The 24,046-nt window shown below is 39.4% G+C and overlaps 1 protein-coding gene across 11 annotated transcripts in view; it reads left to right on the top strand.

Annotated features, from left to right (window-relative positions):
* The first annotated feature begins 4,585 nt into the window (after window positions 1-4,585).
* The window catches only part of camk2b1 (calcium/calmodulin-dependent protein kinase (CaM kinase) II beta 1), an 89,404-nt gene continuing 69,943 nt past the window's right edge, over window positions 4,586-24,046 (top strand). For 10 of the 11 annotated variants that reach the window (XM_085367511.1, XM_085367507.1, XM_085367504.1 and 7 more), the window contains exons 1-5: window positions 4,586-4,870; window positions 11,804-11,898; window positions 20,714-20,773; window positions 21,277-21,331; window positions 21,801-21,866. In XM_085367511.1, coding sequence (XP_085223637.1) covers window positions 4,809-4,870; window positions 11,804-11,898; window positions 20,714-20,773; window positions 21,277-21,331; window positions 21,801-21,866 — 338 coding nt within the window. In that variant the 5' untranslated portion in view covers window positions 4,586-4,808. The remainder of the gene's footprint in view (window positions 4,871-11,803; window positions 11,899-20,713; window positions 20,774-21,276; window positions 21,332-21,800; window positions 21,867-24,046) is intronic. The other variant, XM_085367514.1, reaches the window with a different exon arrangement.

Below are 24,046 nucleotides of genomic sequence, written 5' to 3'. Positions count from 1 at the left end.
AGAAAATATGTAAAAAAAAAAAAAATGTTTCAGGTTTCTTTCATAAAGTGCATTGGACCAACAAACCATGGTGGTGCTACTGCAAAGAATACGAGAACAACGGAGTTTTCTCAGAAAACAGCAAATATAAACCTTGTGATTTGGGTGAAACTACACAGTGTCATAGAATTACTGAAGGTATTGTCTTCGTATATTTTGGGAACTGTAAATTTACCTCGTCCACGAGTCATTCTTTGAAATATCTGAGATTACTTATTTCAGACCAACACCTCTTGTGATCTCTTCTTGTGAAGAAAGGTTTTATTGACAGAAGTGCTTAAGTAGAAAGGTGCTTATTTTTAAATAACCTATGAAGATTTGATCTCATAACGACAGAGTTTAAAAGGTCAGTGCTGTAATAATATTTGTCCTGCAGCGAATGGTTTCTTTCAGAGGTAATCTGATTACCAGCAGCCATCTGGGCCTGCATCAAACTCTGTCTCATTCTTAGTCCTCGTGTCTCTGATCTCACAGCTTTTATTTTTAGATCTTGTTACCTTCTTATCCTCCCAGATTCTCACGATTAATCACAGTTATTTTTTTGTGTGCATTTCTCTGAAGAGTATTTGTTTCTGTTCTAGCCCATTTCAGGCTTTGCCGGCCAATTTCACAACGTCCTCTGTCCAGGTCTTGAGTCCAGCTCATTAAGAAAAGACGCAGATAGAACATTCAACATTCATTATTAGTCAGCGTGTCCTTCCAAGAAATCTGCTAACTGCTGAGTTGATGTCTGTAGTTTTTATTGGCAGTGTGTAGGCTTTTCACGCATTTTGGGTAGAGCTCAGATCAGTGAAACCATTTTCACTAAAGAGGATGTGGACCTCAGGAGTAGAGGTTAAACTGCAACCAGTCATTGTCCAACACTATCTGAAATGAAACTTGACTTCTTGGGAGAGTCCAGACGGTGATGAGGGACAAAAGCTGTGGATAATCTGAATCCTCACAAATAAGTAAAATAAACAAAATTTAAAATAAAAACAATGTGGTAAAGAAGGTATTCAGATCCTTTACCTAAGTTAAAGTGCCAAAACTGCGCTTTAGAAATAAGCTATGAAATATATACTGAGGTAGAACACTTTAGTAAAAGTACTTTTACATACGCTTAACATTAAAGTAGCCAGTACTAAATACAGTTTTGCACTTTTTCATACTTAATGAGTTCTTATTATATTTCCTGCACAGCTGTGTCCATTACTTGACACATATTTGTTGTTTTGAGGAAGTCACGAAGATGCTGATGTAACTCTTCCTCAAACTTGAAGAGAAAACTTTTATTTACTGCACACATAGCGGCACGTTTTGACAGCAGAAACAAGCTCTCTCATATTTGCCCCTATTTGGAAATACGCACCAAGCTGGCGGGAGGTGTGTTCGATTACGTTGTCGCGCTTGCCGTTGGACTGTTTGTCCACCAGAGAGCGACAAAGAGTCGAAGCTCCGCTGCCGCTCAGGAAGCCGCGAACCAACTCAAGTTGACTGCGTCAATTTAGCCGAGCTGATCAGCACGAGACCGGAAATTCATTATTGCTGTTTTCATAATAGAATCCAACATCGTTTCTTAGACGAAAATAAAGACGGATGCACTCATTTGGATAAGATAGGTGAACTATGACATTTAATTACTAATCTTCACAAAGGTGCATGAATAAAATTATTAGATTTAAGGATAAATTATATGCTACCCAGCTCTGTTTTCTGTCACTTTGCATGCAGCTAAAAAATAGTCCTGATGTGGTGGCATGACCAAAGCGATGGTGAGAGGAGTGGTTTATGCACACACGTCGATATAGAGACTATACTGAGCGCCTCCAAATATTAATGAATGACAATACAAAATAATACCAAATACAAAATTTCTAACTTATTTTTTTTAGATAAAGAATGAGGAAATGTAGGCTGTGCATCATCTTCAAGTATTTCAAAGATTGAACATCACATATTCAAATTGCTCCAAATACACACTTAAATGCATGCAGAGAGAATATAGCTGTATTGCTGATTTTAACCACCAGGAGCATTACAACCCCAAGATAATCTTTGCTGTCAGGACTTAGTATCAAAATATATAGTCAGTACTCTTTTCTGATTTTCAGTAAAAAAAAAAAAAAGGAAACAGTGACGATAACGTTATGGTATTACAACTTTTATCATATTATATAATGGTATTATTTTCTAAAGGCAAATTTGCATTTTCTCTTATTTTCTCACTATAATGCACATTTTTTCAAAAAGCCTCAAAATTATTTTTTGTAAGTAATGAATTTCTGATCAGTTCTTCCTGCTGGAAAAGGGTCCATGTGGTTATATAGCCTAGCCCTTAGCCAGGCTTATCCCACGGGTGAGCTTTAATATTTTAGGTGAACCAGTCAATAGTCAGTAGCAATGTTTAAAAATCAAATAACTCTGGGCACTCTTCTTTTTCAAATAGCTAAAATGCTTTTATTCTCATAAGACTGTAAAATAACATGAAAAAAAATAATTTCAGCATACAACCCATTTCATGGAAACAATGGCTGTTTGCTAGTGATATTTTCCATTTGTGCTTTTCCACCGACTGGAATCTTCCACTTGTGGTAATATACCAATAGGAATCATCAGCTTGGAAAATGTGTAGGAATCAAAAAATATGTTAACTTCTAAAAAGCTTTTAGCTGATTGAAAATGCTGCTGAAAGAGTGCTAACAAACACTGGAAAGAGAAGTCATGGTTCTCCCAATATTAGCTTCTCTTCATTTTCTCCCTTTTAAATCCTTTTTTTCCACATCGTGCCAATTTATGCTAACAGTGCTCTTTGCTCTTGCACTGCAGACTTACATGTGGCTCCTAGAGTTTCCAAAAATAGAACAGAAGACAGAGCCTTCACCTCTCCTCTGGATCCAGCTCCCAGTTTGGGCTCGGGAAAAAGACAGACCGTCTCTATTTTTAAGATTAGACCTTTTTTTTTCTATATAACCTTATTAGAGGTGAACCAGGTTAGTGTAAAACATCCTTTAATTTTTCTTTCCTGTCTCTTTGCTATTCTACTTTATATTCTTTCCCCCCTCGCCCTCAGCTGGTTACATATATGGGTGCTGAACACGGTTCTCTGTTGGCATTATATTGACAGACAGCTAAGGATAGTTTGATCGCCTGCAGAGAGCATTTGTTGCCAGATGGAGGCTGTGTCCAAAGTATATGGTACAACTGGTCTTGCTGTCTCTCTTGTTCTGTTGTTGGTCCATCAGCCACAGAAACTGATTGTTAAAACAATGGACTACTGTATTTTTTTTTGTCTATCTTTGATGTTTTTTCATGTTTCTTCCAATCACGGAGGACTCTGGAATGGGGGAAAACCTGATTCCTCTCCCTGCTCTGGTTCCACCTTTCAACAAATAAGTATTCAGACTACAAACACCACTACACACTGTTGTGTTTTCAGAGAACTGCATGGGAGTATGTTGGAAAAATACCTACTCAAACAGACACAACCACAAAACGATACCCCTTCCTGACTCTTCGGTCCGTCCGAAGGAGTCTTCCTGTTAAAAGGGAGTTCTTCCTGCACACCAGGAAGAACTGTAGTATTTTAGGGTCTTCATAAATAATATTATGAACAGCATTAACATAAACAATTTAATTGTTTCTGTGGTACTGGTGACATAACCACCTGAGCCCTATGGTCCTGTTTTGGATGCATGGGATGCAACAGGTCTATGCAGAGCAGAATGATGAGGTGTATAAGGTGCAGAAAACCCAAATGTAATGTTCTCCTCTGAGGGTGAAGGGACACAGGAAGTAGCAGTAGAGCATTTTTTCCCTTTATAGACAGGTTAGCAGTGAAGACTAGACAGGGAACAGAGTAAGAGACACAGCAAAGAACTGGGGTCAAACTTCAACCTTGTTTTAACTATAGGACATATGAGTACCTGCTCAACCAGTGAGCTAAACTGGTGCCCAAATATGGGACATTTAAAATCTCTGCCAGACTGCTTCCAAACAGCAGCAGAGACAAAAAAAACCCCAAAACAAAACATTGTGACACTGTAGCCAAAGTGCTTGCTCACAGGGGGTCATATGATTGTTGGGTTTTTCTCTGTATGTATTATTGTAGGGTCTACCTTACAATATAAAGCTCCTTGCGGCTATTGTTGTTGTGATTTGGCGCTGTATAAATAAAACTGAATTGAACTGAATTGAATCCTGGAAACATTCTTTCTCAAATAATTTTTAATGGAAATATAGCTGAGTATAATATCATTTAACTCATGCAAATACTCCAGTCAGTTTGTTCTTACCATTGCATGAACTGGCATCTTGTTTAAAAAATGTATATAAAACCAACTTTATGCACTTAGTTGGCTGGTCAGGGAAAAAATGCTAAGGCAGTGCTTAGGCTAAATAAATGGCCGTTTAATAGAAAACCAAAGGTTGCAACTTTTTCTTTTTTGAACGTAGACAATGTCAAAGCTTTTATTGTGAAAATCGCAAAAGGAAGTGGCATGTCGTAGCTCAACTGGCTTGTTTATAGGAGCGCAGAGCGCGGTAGCTGTCAGATAGTGCAGAGAGAGGGAGGGAGAGAGAAAGAGAGATAGAGTGAACACCCACCCAGGCTTCCTCGGCTCTTTATATCAAACCCTCCGTCACTCGGCGCCTCCTAAAAGGCACTTCTCCGCTCCACCGGCCGTCTCGCTGTTGGGCGGACCTGCACTTTTTTTACGCACATTCAGCCCGAACTAACCGCGAATCTTCGGAGTTCATTAACAAGAAGAAGCGAGAGACAGGGGAGAGACATGGCCACGACAACCTGTACGCGATTCACAGATGAATATCAGCTGTACGAGGAGCTGGGGAAGTGAGTATCTGTCGCTGTTTCTCTGTCAAAATTGACGTATTTATTATTTTAGTTGTGCATGTTTGCGGTACAGCTGTCTGCTAGAAAGTGTAGTGTAGTTGAAATGTAGGAGGAGGGCAGGTTTCCAGGCAGTGCAGAGCTGAGCGAGTCTGCAGGCCAGCAGTGTTGAGCGTGTGCGCGCTCTGATGGTGCGCGTGTGTGTGCGCCTTTTCGGGGATGACAGCTCTCAAAGTACACCCCCCCCCCCCCCCCTCTCTCTCTCTGTTTAAGCTCACCAAGTGTTTTGTTTGTTTCCTGATCATCACGAGAAACGGACGTCAGAGGCAACAATATTTGCAAAAACGTTGCAACGTTTTTGACGAGTTCGCTCGTTTCACGGTGAAACACGGAGAAACGTGGGGTGTCAGCAGAGTCCTGTGGTGTAACCATTTGAACCACAGATGAAAAGAAGACATCTGCGGTTTATGGAAAGTGCAGTTGCACGCTTTTTTTTTTCTTTTTTGAAGACGGAGAGTCGAAGTTTACAGAGAAAAACTAAGGGTTTCACATATGACAGTTGCGGGTATGACCAAATATCAAATTCCTGTCTTCTGCAAAGCTATGCAATAAATATCCGATCAGAAAACCCTTTAAGACTGCATCTCGATTGACCATTTTGTCCTGTTTTATTGCATTGGTTTGAAGTGTGTGTGCTTTACTAACCTTTATATGAACAAACAGCCTTTTTTCCCTAGAAGACATTTTTTTTGCAGCACTATGGTGGCAGATTACACCAGCTAAGATATTCTGCAGTGCAGCAGCAAGCAAAAAAAAAAAAAAAAATCCATCCGATAAAAGCCGATCTGTCAAAACCATAGGAATCATACGTTATCATACTGTAGGAAAAAACAATCATATGGCAGTGCATATGCAAAATATATTCTAGGTACTATTGTTGTTGTGGAAAGTTTTGATACCATAGGGAATTAAAAGTACTAAATACGGAAACTGAACTCATATTGTTTCATTATTTGTGTAACTAAATACTTCTGTGTATAATAACAGATGGAGGGAAGGGAATAGGTATGTAATATGTCTGAACCTAATCTTTGAACATGACACACGGTGTGTAGTGTGTAGCCCTTAAAAGGGCTGGGCAGTTCATTAAATGTTATTTTAAGTTATGGTTGTGGTGTCCCGTAATTATAAAAAACAAATTATTCGTGATTTTTAAAAAAAATACAAATTAATTGTTTTGCATCGATGCTCTCATTTTCTAGTCATTTAATGACCCAACACACACTTTCCTGTCCAGCAGTGGCTGTTGCTTCTTCCCAGAAGCATGTTTAGTTTAGTTGTTATGTATCAATTTTGTTATATTTTCGTATTTAATTGGAATTCTACACACCAGCCACTTTGTTAGGTACACTTGTTCACCTGCCCAAATGTTTAATCAGCCAATCACATGGCAGCTACTTGAATTACGCTTGAAGTTGAAACTGGGCATAGTCACCTATAGGGTTTACAGAAGATGGTCCGAATAAGAGAAAATATCTAGTGAACGGGATTCCTCTGGATGAAAATGCTTTGTTGATGCCTGAGGGCAGAAGAGAATGAACAAGTGCTTTTGAGTTGACAGAAAGGCTACAGCAACTCAAATGACCGCTTGTTACAACCTCTGAACCTTGGAACGCACAACATGTTGGACTCGAAGTAGATGGGCAGACACAGAGTTCCAGTCTAACCAGCTAAGAAGAGGAAACTGAGGCTACAGTTCACAACTGACTGGAAAACTTCTGGCTGGTCTGATGAGTCTCAGTTTCTCTTGTAACATTCAGACGTTAGGTTTAGAATTTGGTGTAAACAACATGGAAGCATGGATCCATCCCGACTCATATTAACAGTTCAGTAATTGTGTAATGGAGCAGGGGCATATTTTCTTGGCATACTCTGGGCACCTTAGTACCATCTGAGCATCCTTTAAATGCCACAGGCTATCTGAGTATTGTTGCTGACCACTTCCACCACTCTGGGACCACAGTGTACCCATCTTCTGACAGCTGCTTCCAGCAGGATGGTGCACCATGTCAGTGCAGCTCAGATAATTTCAAACTGCTTTCTTGAATGTGACGATGAGCTGAGTGTGGTCAAATGGCCTCCACAGCCACCAGATCAGAATCCAAGATAGCTCCATTGGGATGTGGTGGAGCGGGGGATTTGCATCATTGATGTCCACCTGTGATGCCACCGTGACCAAAATATCTGAGGACTGTTTCCACCACCTTGTCTAATCTATGCCACCAAGAATTAAGGCAGTTCTGAAGGCTGAAGGGATTCAATTTGGTTAATCAGTACTCATTTTAAATAATCACAATTTAATCACGATGATTATGAGAGATAAAAAAAATTAATATAGAGGCAAACAAAACTTTTGGTGATTTCATTACAGTAGGTGATCTACACTTGGCACGGGGCAAAGGAGTAAAGGGGACAATTTCAAATCATCCTTCTGTGTCTATTGTTTACTTTGTTGCTGCAGCCCGTCATGCATCTTGTACTGGCATTATTTGATTATCATTCATATCACTCGTTATGTACTGCTAGCTTGATTTGCCTAATGCTGTTTATTCAGCCACCACAGTGATGACAACTTCAATGAGAACACAGAAACAGCCAAGTTATCTGGAGTGAAGTGCAGTTAATGTTGTGTTAGCTTTGTGGCTCTGACAGAATAGAGACTGAACTATGCTGTCATTGAGGAACACTGGAAAAGACCCTAGTGCAGGGCTGTCAAACATAAGGCCTGGGGACCAGAATTGGTCGGACAAAGACTTTAATTATTATTATTATTTTTTTTTACAATAGATCCACAGGTAAAAACAAAACTGCATTTCTTTCATTTAAGTGGTGCTGACAGATTTATTTAATTTACTACAGCAGCATTTCTTTATGATGTTGAAAAATTGAGATGTGCTGTTGAAATTGCACTTCGTTTTCTTATGTTAAGATCTCTCAGTGAATAAATGTTTAGTTAATCTTCTTTACACAGACAGAAAGGGGAGTTTCACTGGTCTGGCCCACTTACGATCAAAGTGGGCTGTATGTGGCCCTCGATGTAAAATGAGTTTGACGTCCCTGCTCTAATGTAATCCACCTCCGTGTTCCAAAGATTATATAATGAAAGATATTTTTCTTTAAGTTTTATTAGCTGTTGCATGATGATGTATAAACATGGAAATCGTGTTTTTCTTGGACTTTGTTGGCTTGAATCTTTAATCTATTTAAAAACAATGGAAAACGAGCCATGTTAAAGTATTCTTTTAATCTATTACGTGTTGTCCTAGATTTATATTATTTACAGGCCTGTGGAAAGATAGCATGATTATTCATAGGTGCGGAGAGACTTTTTAAACATGACGGCATAGTACTATTTTGTACATTTGGAGTGTTAACAGGTGTTTGTGACAGCTCATTTGATGTCTCTCTTCAAAGGCTGGTAAAATACGCACCTAATATGCAAATATGTCAAGAAAAAGTCAAGATTCATTGAAGGATTAATAAAAGGAACTGAAAAGATGCGTCACTAGAAGCCTTTGATTTTGAATATTTACATTCAGTCCTTGCTAACTTAACTGCCATCTTTTTGAGCCAGTTTTATCTGTGATTGATAATGAGAAACAGAAAGTTAGATAAAAAGCATATCTGGTATTTTACCATATCGTGGTGATGATGGGTTTTACAAAGCACACTTAATGCAGGGACTTGTAGCAGAGAGGTAAATTAGTGATTAGTTTATATGAATATTTTTAAGTCATGAATCTAGGTCGCCATTTCAATTTCATGCACTGCAACTGCTGTGAAGCTAATCTAGCCACGGCTGCCATCCATAGTGAAGTGCAATCTATGAATTCTTCAGAGTCTTCACTTACAGGAGGGGAGTGTATATACTCAAGTCCTGTTTCCTTGGTGGGTTATTGTTATTGAGCGAGCATAAATAGACAGAGTCATCGTCTATGTGACTGACTGCTTGTAGAAGACACGGGGCTCAGACTAATTTACAACACTGCATCCTTCCCATTCTCTTTTCATCCCATAAGTAATAAATACTGTTCGCAGGGATCATTATGCCAGCGTAGCTCCAATGCCTCCTGAACCCTATGAGATTTCATTCTATGGTGCCGGCTGTTGATTTGGAAAAGAAAAAAGACATTACAAAGACTGTAACTTATCAAATGCATTGGTTTCGCTGTGTTGAGATAAATCTCAACTTCTACCAGAAACTACCGGCTTTGAAGCTCTGGGTGCATGAGGGACTAAGCTGCACCCCCCGGTATGCAAAAAGCTTTTTCTGTAGGCCCATCTTATTATTCACCCAGGCACCTAAAGCTTGGAGGAAGGAGTGCAGGTGTGAGTGGCTTGGCATCCTTACGGTAACACTCTCTGGAACTTTGTAATACTAATCCAACATCTGAGGAGAGCTAATGATTGTGTGCTCACTCTCTGCTGGTGTCACTTTCTTAGCAGGACTTGTGACATTTAAGCTCGGTCCTTTTGCTTTAGTGTGCTTAGCCCGTTTGTTACAAATATTGCCAGGCTTGTTTTAATAGAAACACCACAGCACCGATTGAGGTGTGCTGAACACTGGCTCCTGGTTAGATAATGCTTCTGTGTTTGTTCTTGCACAGAAGTAATGCACATCATTGCTTAAATTGGTCAAATTGATCTCAATTAGAACACAGATAACAAGCTAAACAGCTTGAAGAACAATAACGTGAACAATCGCAGAGGCTTGAGTGTAGCTTGTGTTTGTCCTTCTGCTGCACAGCTGCTAAAAAGAAGTCTGTAACAGCACAAAGGCTTTTGAAAGACTTTTGAAGACTTTTTAAACAAATTTTTTGTTGTTTGTCTCAGTTAGGCTTGAAACCTAAGAGTATAGATTTACACACCACACAGTATTTAATTCTTCCACATCAGAGGGAGACTGTAACAGCATACCAGAAGCTCAAACTTATCCAGTTACAAAACCCTTCACTTCTGCAGGCACCAGTGTTTTTCCCTCAAAAATAGTTTAGGCATGTTTAAATCTCTCCATGTCAACTTTCTGGATGTCAGACCACAGTTGTGATTCATGACCTGTTACCCCATTTAACCGTCTATGTGTGTTAAAGCATATTTAGTCCAGACGTTAGATACTTACCTCATGGAGTATGAACTTTCCAAGCACAGCTGTGGAGTTTGGTGTCAGTAGCATATGTGTTTGTTTGTGTGTGTGACTAGTGAGTTTTTTGCTTCAGGCGAGTTGATTCTTTATCAGAATTCTGATTGACAGTAATGACCTTGACGTTGGGGCATTAAATGCACTTCAGCTTGTTGTTGAAAAAGTGATGAAATGCCCTTTGTATTCTAGAGTTTGTGCCTTTTATATAGAAGTTTACCCCAGTGTCAGGTCAGCTGGCCTTCACCTTTGGCACTGACTTTGTTGGCTGTCTGTAACTATCCCAGTGTGAAGGCTGACTAGTGGCACCATTCAACATCAGACTGTTTCACACCCAACTAAATCAAAACCAAGGCTGGACAGGACTGTGTAGTCTTGTCCAGCCTTGGTTTGTATAAGTATATTCAAACATTTGTTTTTGGTTGAGCGTTTATTGAAATTAATGGTTATATTTTGCAGAAATGCATAGATGTAATAGCAAAATTTGGCTTTGGACACTAAAACGAAGGTTTAGATGAGTTGGCAGTAATTCAGCTTTCATTCAGTTTAATTTGATTTATATAACTCCAAATCACAACAACAGTTGTCTAAAGGCACTTTATATTATAAGGTAAAGACCCTTCAATAACACAATACAGTATTATGATTTGATTTTGTGTTTGACTAAACGTGCCTAAACAATACTGAACTTTTGAATCTGGTATGTCAAATATATTGTGTGTTAATTTATACTGGTGGATCTAAAAGGAAAAAAACAAATTCTAAACATCTGTGACGGCGCAGTGAAAAACATTCAGGTATTGGGGCGACATGTGCTGTCCTACAGATGGTCGTTCTCTTTTTCGCTCTCTCTCATTTTTAAAATGTATTATCATTAGTTTTGAGGGGAATATTCTGCTTATTTACTTTTTGCTATTTATTTATTTATTTATTTTGGATTAAAGTAAGACCGACAGTATTTGAAGGTACAAAACATAAGGTGCAAAGACATCATGCTTAAATGTCACAATAGGAGACCTGCCCATAGTCCAGACCTGTCACCCACTGAAAACATTTGGTACATTACAAAACAAAGAAATAAAACATATAACGCAGGAATAAGAACACAAACTACACCAGCAGGTCTCTATGGGTTCCAGGTACAAGACAGTTGGAAACACGGTTGTAAGTGAAACAAATTTTAAGCTTTATGTCCTGACAAAAAGAAAATCATATTCATGCATATCAAACAACATAATATTGATATTGATATATCCGTGATGGGCTAGTGTTGGCTGATAATATGGGCTATGTGACTCTACATCTAATGTGTTTGAGAGACCAGTTTAGCTCTTACATTTTACCAATTTACCTTTCGACATCCCACATGTGTTCGCATTACTTGTATCCTGACTGGAGATCTCATGGGATCTTATTAACTAAGCAGCAAAGTGTTTAATGTGTCCACGGTGAACATGAAAAGTGTTATCAGTTCTGTTATGTTCTGAGTCTGAAAAATGCTCATTCTGCAAATTCGTGTGCAAATTTGTTCACTCAGCAAAACCTTCCCCATGCTCATTATTATTCAAGGTCCATAACCACTCAAGAATTTGCAAGAGAACAATGGTCTCAACTTGTTAATTTATGATAAAGAAATGAAGTGTTGTTTCAGCTGTTAGTTATTTTTTTTCTGATAGAGTTGTCCTATGATAACCATGCATGAAATGTTAGTCAATGGGTTTTTTTTCTGTGTTTTCCAGGGGAGCATTTTCAGTGGTGCGCAGATGTGTTAAGCTGTGCACAGGACAGGAGTATGCTGCTAAAATAATCAACACCAAAAAGTTATCTGCAAGAGGTGAGCACAACTTATTTCAGTGTTATATCACATATGCATCCAGTTCTATTGAATCACAGCTTCCATGGGAGCCAAAGTGTGATCTCAAACAACACCACTGTTTCGATATTTAACTGTTAATTCATGAGCTAAAAGTACAATTTGCAACCATTCAAAAATGACTAAGTTGTTCATAGCTTCTCTGTCCCAGTGGTCACCACCCCCACCTGTAGTGTAGACAGTTATATAAGCAAAATGTAGCAGCAAAATTTGGTTTCCTTCTCAGATGCCACTTCATAGGACAAACGTTTAATTTCTTATAAATCATGTCTGTTTATAAGAAATGGAGGAAGCTGGAAAAGCCCTAGCAGCAGTAGAAACAGCACTGGTATGGTGATGTGACAGTCATACAGTAGGTTTGCTCAACACTGGTTCACCTTTTACACTACCCTGTTTCTGAGTTGTGTTGAGGAACCCCTGGAGAACAAATTGTAGAGTATTGTTCGTGTGCCCTAAATACGACTGCAGGAAAGATCGTAGCAGTAATTGTCTTTAAATCAAGTCCAAAGAGTTCAACGTAAATCAGTCAGGACCATTAAAGTCGAAGCTATTTTCAGCTGCAGTAATTTCTATTTAGCTGTATGCGCTATTCTGGGATCTTCCTGCCCTCTACATGCATACATGCAAATGTGAAAAGCAAAGGCGGGCAGAAGAGAAGTAAAACTCAGCACAGCAGAGAACAGAGCAGGCATCACTGATAACCAACCCTATACACACTACTTATCTTGAAACCATCTTGTTTAGTTGTTTAGCTGCAATTCATATTCTGCTGCATGTGTTGCAGGATAATATGGGCGTATCAATAAATCAGTCAGTCTTCAAATACTGGCTTGTATAATAATGTAAAGTGAAAAGGTTTTTCTATATATTGGGATTTTGTTTCTTCTGAATAACATAGACTCTGTAACCACCGTAATTAGTGTCACATGCTACTCAGCCAGTAATGACTTAAGCCAAAGCCAAGGCTAAATGCCTTTGCCACCAAAGCCAGTCGAGCACCACTGTGGTCGCCGTGGCAATTTACACCACCACTTGCCCAGTGTAAATCTCCTGCTGCCCTTGCAGCCTCGTAACTGGAGAACCACTGCCGTGGCCCTGCCAGGTGGCACCACACTGTCACTTGACTGTTACCCTGCCTTGACATACGCTCACCAACGGATTGTGTGTTAAAATGTTGAGTGTGGTAGAAAAGGCATTTTAACAGGCATGAAGCAGAGGGCTTGATCCTGAAATGTCTGTCCTTATCTGCCTTCTCTCCCAAATGTTACCCTCAGTTCGGCTTGTCAGTTTGTAGATGTTAATTTTCTTACCAAACCATTGTTAAAGTATCAGTGCCGTATGCAGACAATTTAAAAAAATTATACTTTGTGTGTTCACGATTATGTGAGCTTCTTAAAGGTCAGGCTCCTGGGTATAAAATTCAATAATAATGTTTGAAAATATTAGACTTGAATGTTTATATAGTCAGGTTAAACTCATGTGTGTTCATCTCCTTTACTAGGCAGACACTTGGAAACAGTGCAGTGTAATAAATAAATGAGATGATGTTGTGATGCACTTTTAGCATTGTATTTCAGCATACTATTTCCAGCTCCAGCAGGCATCAGACACAAATGAGCATTGCTACTGTCACTCATAACTCATAACATTTTGTGCAGTGAAATTACAAATGTGTTTCTGATTTCAAACATTACGAGGGTGGTAGAGGGTATATGATCTGAGCATCTGTATTTATCTTTCTTACTAAGCCGTAACGAAAATATAGTCTAATATTAAACTTTGCAGACAAGCTTTTTATAAAAATTTAAGTTTCTATGAAAAATAGAAGTCGACTGCAACAAACATTGTTCTAATTGTGGTGTCACATTATTCTTGACAGTAATTGTATCTCATTTTTTGCCTGCATTTTATTGCATTGTGCAGCATTTAATGAGATTAAACCCATCCTAGATTATCCGGCCTCTATTAACTGCAAGAGGCTAGCAGTTAATTCTAGAGATTGGTTTAATGAGACTTAAAGTTACACAGACACACAGAGTATAAATACACTTCCTATAGATTATGCTATCATTGGACTTCTGCATAATTTCACTCCAGCTGCTTTATCGGGCAGTGCAGCTGCTTTCCACCATTTTTCAGAGGCACAGTGTAATCTCTCTGCTTCAACATTTGATAGGGTGACTGATCTGACCTGACTGAGCGGTGCGCGAGGCCCGTGCTGCGCTCCTTACTAATGGATGAGCCATGTTCTGTGAAATAGCAGGGCTATGCTAGAGCCAACAGAGCTGCTGCATACTACTTCTACTCAAAGTCCTTTTTATAGCTCCATGACCTTTGTGACATGGGCTGCTGCTGCATTCACGCTTTATGGCAGCCCTGATGGCTTGCTGCTCTACTTTATAAGTGGGATTTGGTTTAGGCCTTTTATGATGTTATAATATTTCTCAGGCAGCAGGTAGGTTCGGTGAGTTTACAGCCCTGGTTTCACCAACTTAAGAGGAGCGTTTGTTTAGGATCAGCAGATGGAGATGGTAGCTGAGGGGAGGGTGGGGTCATCAGAGCAAAGGCACCTCAGGCATTTGGCAGCTGAGGGCCATGCGCCTGTACGCCTACATGCCTTTAGCACGGGATACTCATCTGACTCTCCCTCTCTTTCTCTCAGACACACACGGGCAGATATTCAGACAGCCACAGCAGAGAAGCAGTGTCTGAGATGCAGGCAGTCAACTGGACAGTGAACTCTATCAAGAAACTATTAGTTACAACCAAAAAGTGTCACAATTCGTTGGTTGTTGTAGTCATAACACTTGGTTCACACACTGAACATTCAAATTTATGAATAGAGTAGTAGTCGGGCTTCTCATTACATCTTCCCACCACCCCACCCTGCCGTTCCCTTTTCCAGCCGACAAACGGTTAATGCCAATCCAACACATGTCAACAGGAAATATAGGGCAGGTCTGCTGGGCAAGGCTTCCAGCCAATCATAGGACTTGTTTATTGGCAATGATCTCTGGACAGTGGATGCCAGAGGTTCCTGTATGGCCATGTAATTATATCATGATAGAGTAGAGCTTGTGTGTCTGTGTGTGGGGGGGGGTTGATGTTCACCTGCAATGCAGTAGAAGTGATCTGACCTGGTTTTGGCCAGTGAGCTTTGTGTCAATGTCACATAACCAGGGCAGATATAGTCAACTAAAGTGATGAGACCTAAACCCGAGTGTGAAATCAAATCACTGTGGCTGCAATTACAAATGTAAATAATTCAAGATGTGTTGGTACTTTTTCTGTCAATTCACACTCTGTTTATATGGAAGTATTTCACCCATTATGTAATTATGTAATGTCATGTAATGAGATTACAAGTTCAGGTGTTTCACTGGAAAAATGATGCTTTCTTAATCATATTACTCTCAGGAATCCACTTAGATTTCTATATACATGCAGCCCCTCTGCACCACCACTGTCATGCTTCACCTTAAACTCAGAGGCTGCTTTTTGATGCTGTGCTTCTGTAGGATCTATAGGATATAGGAAACCTTTCAATCCCCACTCCACATTTCCCTGCTGGTAGGGCTCACGCTGTTACGAGTCAAGTGTTCCGAACAGTGGTTATATCTGGCTGTCTTTGTGGCTGTCTTTTTACATCTCCTCCCTCTCTAGAGACTTAAGTCCTCACTGGTGATGATTAACCCAAATATATTCCTCTCCTCTGCTCTCTTCTCCTTCAGCATGAAGATTCCCACTGATTTCACTGAATGTTGTCCTTGGGTTATCCTACTCTGTGCATGTGTTCTTGTCCTTGCCTTTCTTCCTTACCCCACTCCCTGGTCTCATTTCTTATTTACCCTGCTGCTTCTGACTGACCGGCACTTTGAAAGACTCATTAAATGAATATTTTAAGCAGGCTGCACTAAAAGAGCCGCACGGCCACAGTTGCTGACAGTCAAGTAATTACAGTGAGAACCACACAAGGAAGTTCTCATTTGATCTTGTTTGTGTGTCATGTTTTTACAAAAGAGTACTTTTTTTTTTTTTAAACCCCAGAGCGAATGCATTTTGGACCAGCTTTTACGTTTTCAGCATATAACTGTAAACTGCAATAATTAATTAAAGTCCAGAAACAAGTGTAATGTTGGACACGTTTCAAGATACGTGTTTAGGGTTTTTCTGACTAGAAATGGGCCTTTGGGAGTGAAAGGGTGGGGGTTGGAGCGCCTTACTTAACAGAAATCAGTGCATTTTATATTAGGTGGAGGGCCAAAAAGGCCCTTTTTTTCTTTTCTCTGTGGAATAAAAATTCTTGGTGTTTTAAATGAGTGCCGTTATGCTCACGTCCTGCTCCGTGTTTTTATTCTGACTCTACTGGAGTAGCTATGCACAACTCAGATTTCACAGTAATCTTCATTTATCTTATAATTGGTTGTTTCTTTATCTGAAACGAGTTGTCTCAAATCTTTCGTCCGTTCCTTTTGGTTAACTTTCTTTGAAAACTCGCCACATGTATTTACATCACCAACAGCCTAAAGCCTGTTAATAAAAGGCAGCATTGTTCTGTTCTTTTATCTTATTTATGCCAGATTATGATCCTATTATCTAAATGACAGAGCAGGACTAGTCTGAAGGCCAGGCAACGTTTTTCCAATATTTTATTGTTTAGTTTTGGCCATCCAATCGAACTGTAGCATCAGTGTCCTATTCTTAGCAGACAGGAGTGGTGTCTAATGTGGATTTCTGCTGCTGTAGGCTTTATGCTTCTGTTATAACTTGTTGTGCATTCAGAGAAACCCTACAGGTGGTATTGCGGGAAAAATCCCAGAAGATCATCAGATTCTGAAATGAGACCAGTCTGTCTGGCACCATTTGAACAATGACATGTTCAAAGTCACTTAAATCACCTTTCTTACTCATTTTAATGCTCTGTTTGGTCTTCTTCACCAAGCTTGTCTGAGTGCGCTGAGTTTCGGCCATGTGATTGGCTCATTTGCATTAATGAGCAGTTGAGCAAAAGATGAAATTAAGAGTGAGAATATATTAAAATTGTAACTAGATAACAAAAATGCACATGATAATCTTCTTATATGATCTGCCACTACATCAGCTGTCCCTACTTAGAATAGTATCTACCTAGCTAAATACGTAAACACAATTATGAAAACAAATGGAGCTCTCGGCCTTACAGTAAATCTATTTAAGTAAATGTTTAGTGTTGCAGTAGCTCTGGCAAATCTCCCACCATTTATACATGAGAGAAGGTACCTTTTATAAACCGGGTTTTTAACTGTCAGTTACATATCAGTTTTATTCTGATACACTACATGCAATACGTAAATAAAATTACATTAATCTCCATAGTTCTTGTTAAACTACGCTGACCCCTCATATGCAGTACTAAAAATACTGTCGTACAGTTGAACCTGATAGCTGACTTCTTCTTTGGTACACACACACACACACACACACACACACACACACACACACACACACACACACACACACACACACACACACACACACACACCACAAGGTTATCACACACACTGCAGACTGTATAGACAGTTATCAGTTGTGTCCTCTTTTATGCAGGGCAGTTGAGAAGAGCATCTGTTATGAGTGTTCTGCCATGGGAAGGTCATCTGTCATACACAATTTTTTGCTGTAGTGTTATCTGCCGGTCTGATAAAGCTCTGATAAAAGACCTGATAAAAGACCATGTTCATTTCAGGGGAGGTCGTGTATCTCATCCTCAGTTATCCTCCATCTGTAAATCATATGATGAGTTTTTTTTTTTAATTACCTCACCTCACAATGCCAAATGAGTTTTAAGCAGAAACAAGGCAAGAAAAAAAGCCCAGTAATGACACATGTGTTATATTTCAATAGATCTTTCAATACTTGATATCACAATATTAATAATAAAACTGTCCCACGTAGATGATGGATTGATAACAAAGGCACAGATGGTAGACGATAGATGATGCACCACAGCAGCTACTGTGAGCCAATTCTGTACTTGCAGAGTAATATTAGCAGATGCCACTGATAGAATGAAATGCGATGCGAGTGCCCATGACAAGTTTTCCAACACTTGACATTAGTATGACAGATAACATCTGGGAGTGCTAAACACAAGCTGAGAGTTGGTAGTTTTTAAGAGTCAGTCAGATACAGTTCAACTGCAGTGAAAGCTTGCACGATCGCGCAGGAATGATAGCCTTATTTAAAGTGCTAATTTGCAATAGGTCTCTCCCAGTAAATCACAAACATTGTAATCGGTGTGTTTCTGAGTAGGTCAGATGTGAATCCATGTTTTGAAAAGATGAAATTCAGTCCCATTAAAATGCAGTTTGTTACACATGGACAAACAAATAAATGGGAAAAAATATTCAGTGAGTTCATAGCCTCAAACAAAAACCAAATGTGAAGAATAAATGACTAGAGTTAAAAAGAAAAAAAAAAAGTAGCAGGCAGTGATTAGCGGTGTCTTATTGTTTCAACAGAAAGACAGCAACCAGGCTTTGTGCATATTAAACGTCCTTGTATTTTTTCTCTCCTTCCTTTTTCCTCCTCCTCTCCTGTCCCCCTTCAACACTCCTCCACTCCTTTCTCCGCCTCACTCCTCTCATCTTCTGAGACTATAATCACCACGCTTACACTTCACTGTCACTCCACAGTGCCAGTGTGAATGTGTGCACTTGAGTTTTGCCAGTCTGTGTTCTCTTAAACTCGTACAGATTGTACGCGTGTGGGTGCAACCTATGCATATGTACGTTTGTGCTGACAGTCACGCTTTGTGGATCCGGTGATCCACCCCCTGTGTGTACGTGTGTCTGTATGTGTGTGTGCTTTATATGCCTGCTGTGACTTGCACGATAACCCTGTAATGCATGTTGGTTAGCATCAGTAATCTGTTATGTAAAGGGACATGCTGATGTAAATATTTTAGCTGCATACATACATAGTGTGTCTTGAAGTATATATGCTCATATATTTGTACTTCCACTCACAGTAAATTACACCCACCGATCACTTCGTTAGTTGCACCTTGCTATGATCCTCTTTTCTCTTCAGAACTGGCTTAGAGTCAGAGATTTTGGTCTGTGTTGACATGTCAGCATCACACATTTCCAGCAGATATTTTCATCTGAGCATCCACGATTGAACTCTGCTGTTCCACCCATCGACGTAACTTTGTACTGAACATAGGAGGGGTCAAGATCTCTGTCTAAATAAATAAATACATCTGGATAAAGATGATTAAACATGCAACTATTTTGCTGGTAATACCTGAAAAGAGTAAAGAAAATCAAGAGCCTATTTATGCAAGATCATTCACAATTTTATTGGGGGGGTTATATTGGTTGGGTCTGATTATTGGGGGGTCATAACCCTCTAACCCCCCTGGAAATTACGCCCCTGGTTCCACCACAACCCAAAGATGCACTATTGGATTGATTCAGTTCAGGTGAAGGAAACCACCAGACATGATTTCAGCTTCGTGACACTGTATTTTATCCTTAAAGTAGCCATCAGAAGATGTGTAGATAGCGGTCATAAAAGAATAAACATGGTCAGCAGCAGTAGTTGGTATGCTCTGGTGTCAAAATGCTGCTCAGCCAGTACTGAAGCTCAGAAAATATCCCTATAAAATAATTCCCACATCATTTCTTTATTGATATAACACATCCACTGTGGAACCACTGTTTCATGTTGTTTGCACCAAATGTTGCACAGACACACCAGGCAACAAATTTTAGTCTCAAAGTAGTTTTCTTTGCAAACAGGAACGGCAGGCAGTGTGGTCTTCTGCTCCTTCCTGCATTCAGAGATGCTCTTCTGCATATCTTGGTTGTAATAAGTGGTTATTTGAATTACTATTCTCTTCCTTCTGGGTGGAAGAATTATGGCTATGCTCCTTTGAAGTCTGGGAGTAACAGGGTATCTTCTCCTAGTGAACCGCTGCTCATTTTCTCTTTACGGGACCAGTCTTTGTAAACCCCAGAGTTGGTTGTGTGGGAAAATCCCAGTAGATCACGAGTTTCTGAAATATTCAAAGTTCAAAGCCACTTAAACATAATATATTAAATTTATGTTGCATTATGGAGAAAAATGTAACACACACACAAAAATTCAGCAACATTATTTAAATTCAGTTTGGTGTTTTATAATTTGAACAACTTGTATTTTTGCTAAATATTCATGCTCAGTTTTTACATAGACTCTTGAATTCATGGACACGAAAAATGCTTTGTATGGATGGATATTTATTTGATCTTTTTGACCTTTTTTTTCATTTTTCATTCATTTTTATTTATTTATTTATTTTTTGTGCAGTTTTATGTTTAAGGAAATATTGTTTTTCTTGTGCTCTAAATGACCAGAAAACAGTTATGTTGTCAGTCACCAATACAGAAACTTGCTGAATCTTGTGGGCCTTAGTGAAGATCACCCATTAAACTATGGAGTAAAACAAGAATGTGTTTGTTTGTTTTTTTTAAATTATAGTATGTAGCACTGGAATCCACCTTGAGCCTTCTTAGTTTAAAACTTGGAAGAACAACACGCCTTATTATGTTTCACTTTTTCCATATTTTACACCCACTGGGTTCCTTTGCGTTCTCTTCGTCCTTTGTGACATGAAACCATTTTCTAAACTGTTTTTGACACATTTGACTTTATCGTCCTAAAAAGCCTTCTACAATATAGATATAACATATTTATAACCCAAGTTTAACAATAACTCTGACATACCTCTCTCTCTTTTGTTGCGCCTCAGATCACCAGAAGCTGGAGCGAGAGGCTCGTATTTGTCGTCTGTTGAAACACCCCAACATCGGTGAGGACACGCTTTTCTTATTTTCAACCCACTGAAAATAATTTGAAAATAATTTAAATGAGTTTGAATCCATTTAAAAGTAAAGACCAGTTTAGATTTGATTAACAGTCTTTTATTCCTGATACAGAACAATTTCTTTTTTTTGCCAAAACACACACTTAAAATTTTTTATTAAAAGATCCAATAGAAGTATATAGTTTTATTCATTTGTTGTTTAAACCGAGCCCTGTATTGCCAGAAGCTCCTACCCTATTGTAAACACATATGACGTAAGACTCAATTATTTCGACTCCCTGTGGTTTCTACCCCACGCGCACTCTCACTATCTCTTTATCTCACCTTTTTCCTTTTTAAAAAAAAAACAACCAAAAACTTAAAATGCAGCAGTCATCCCCAGTGTTTTTCAGAAACTCTTTGAATAACCATCATAGCTTGAATGCTCCAGCTACACAGAGCCCAGGTATCACTTTATCTCTCTCAATCTCTCTTTTTTTCTCTCGCAGTTCGTCTTCATGACAGTATATCAGAGGAGGGCTTCCACTACCTCCTGTTTGACTTGTAAGTCATCGTCATTGTCGTCATCCTCTCCTCTCTGCTCCTCCTCATCCCTTTTCATCTTCTGCCCCCCTTTTCTTTTAGCTGCTGCCTCTCAGTTTTCCCAGCTCTTCCATATACATATACAATTGCATAACTCTCTCTTATATTTGCCCCACCACCACCACCACTGCCACTATCACCACCCACGCTATCCACATCTATCTCTCAGCAATTCCCTCTAGTTTCCATGGTAACGGTGTGGGAAGGGGGGATGAAGTGAAGGAGGATTGGGGGGGAAGGGGGGAGCTGTAGAAAATAAGAACTGAAGTAGGAATCCTTGATTTGAAGCATTTATAACCACACACCACCATCACTACCTCCTCCTTCCACTCCAACCATTCCAGCTTTCCTAAATAAATGTGTGTGTGTCTGTGTGTGTGTGTGTGTGTGTGTGTGTGTGTGTGTGTGTGTGTGTTGTCTGCTTTTACAGGGTGACCGGAGGTGAACTATTTGAGGACATCGTAGCCAGAGAGTATTACAGTGAGGCCGATGCCAGGTAGGAGCGCAGCCTTCACTCCTGTATGTGGGGCTTCTCTTTGCCCTTAAATGGTCTTTGTCCTCTGTTGTCTTCTTGTCTGTTTTTTTTTTTTCTTTGATTGTACATGTTCTTCCTCTTCTTTTGTGACTCTGCTCTACTCTTCCTTCCCCTCTTCGTCTCACTGTCCTCTCCTCTTACTACTTGCTCTGTGTTGTCTTATCTTGTCCCCTGTTTTCTGCCCCTTACACTGCATGTGTTGCTGTTCACTTCTGTTCTTTCTCTGTATTTTACTGTCTTCTTTTGTATCTTCTTGCCTTTTCTATTCTGTTAGTGGTCTTCCTTCCACTTCCTGTTTTCATTGCTATACTACTACCACCGCCACTTTCTTTGTTCTTTTCATCTTTATCCCCCCTTTGTTTGTTATATTTCTCCTCTGTCCTTTGCCTCTTCCTTTACATCAGAGTACTTCACCTCTCACACTGACACAGGACTACCTTTAAGACCAGACTGAGGTTTGACCACTATAGGTTTTCAGTACCAAATCACACACAGTAAATTGTGGTGACTAAGATACTTGTATTTTTGTCACCTATGGTTAGGGTCGAAGTTGCAAACACATGCATAACGCAAGATATGTGTTAAGATGTTTATATAACTACAAAATATCTGAGCAATAACAATAACTGTTGTTGCATTGATATAACATCCTTAAAAACACAGTTTACCAAGTTTTTGGATGAAAAAGCAAAACATTCTTTTGTTTTCTTTTGCTTCTTTCTTCTGTGAACTTGTTATTATGGAGCTGATTTTTCTGCTAAGTGGCTTAAAGTCGGACCCAGACGTGCTCAGCAAAATCCTAAATCAGTACTAAAGCATACAGAGAGCAGGTGGACACAAACCAGCTATGGGTTTAGACACTTGCCACAGGACGGAGTTCTGTCTCTGTTTAGTTACAGCTGTTTGTTACAGCCATACATTAAACTCCAGCTGACAACACAGCCATCAAACATGACATGATGCATGTTTGACATCAAAGTTTAGAAAAACATTTCATTTGCCTTTTAAAGGTGATCAGTCGGCACAGAATAGAGAAGTGGCTTAATTTGGGACTCACTCGAAGTCATCTTTAACCTATTCAGGTCTATACAAACAAAATCTAGGCAGTTTTTTTTATTGCATTTCATATTATTTTAACATAAATGTATAAATCTTAATGTCTTTCAAAACATTTTCTTAAATTAAATCAAAAGCCGTCTGTGTGAGTAACCTCTCAAAATGCACCATCGAGTCTTATAAGGAAAACAGGAAAAAAAAATGAAGCCAGAAAAAAGTGGTGTTTGTTGTAAACCTACAAATGGGCTGCAAAGCGTAAAACGTGTCACAGCAAGAAGCTCTCGGCACAAGTGTTTTGATGAATACGTCGTTCGATTTTTTGTTCTCAAAAAGAAAATAAATAATTTCACTTGAAGTGCAGCGTGTGGTGCTAAAATAGCCTCAAAAGCAGTAATTATTTTCTGGCACAGGAAAATCGAAACCCCAAGATAATGACAGCCTTTGCTACAAAGAACATAAAACTGCATTGTATCTCTCACATAATAGGTTGCTGGTGTTTGTAACTATGTGTAGAACTCTAATTGGTCAAACCTCAGGTATTTTTCTTTCAATGATTCAAATAGCTTAGCTGGTGTGGATGTTCAGGGTACACCTTTACACTCTTATGTTGCTCATTCATGTTCCTCACATGCTTTTCCTTTAAACACTGAGAAATATGAAAACAAGAATATAAGCATGACCCTGTCCACCTCGTGCGTGTGCGCGTCCTACCTACTTTCTTGCTTTTCTCTTTCTTTCTCTTTTGCTTCCGTCCCCCACTTTACTTTCTTTTTCACCCCCCCTCCCCCTTCCCCCACAGCCACCCATGCCGTTTTATATCTCACACCCACCACTCATGCTGACTCATCGACACACATACACACAGTTTGCTTTTTAACCAATGGCGGAAGAGGAAATGGAGTGGGGGGGGTGGACAGACAATAGGCTGAGAGAAGAGTGAGAGAGATGCTTGAAACTGACAGTTGTGATGTGGGTGTTAGTCCATTCAGCAACATTAAAAGCAGAACTGAATAGTCTGCTGTTGTAGAAAATCACACCAGTTTGGCACAGTAAATGGCCAATTTCAGCCCAAGTCTCCACTCAGA

This window comes from Diplotaxodon limnothrissa, linkage group LG12 (genome assembly GCF_057381915.1).
Source record: "Diplotaxodon limnothrissa isolate DT_005_m linkage group LG12, D_limnothrissa_male_GT1.1, whole genome shotgun sequence".
Classification (NCBI taxonomy): Eukaryota; Metazoa; Chordata; class Actinopteri; order Cichliformes; family Cichlidae; genus Diplotaxodon; species Diplotaxodon limnothrissa.
Note: the sequence above shows the minus strand (reverse complement) of the source record. Positions and strands in the feature narration are given on the sequence as shown.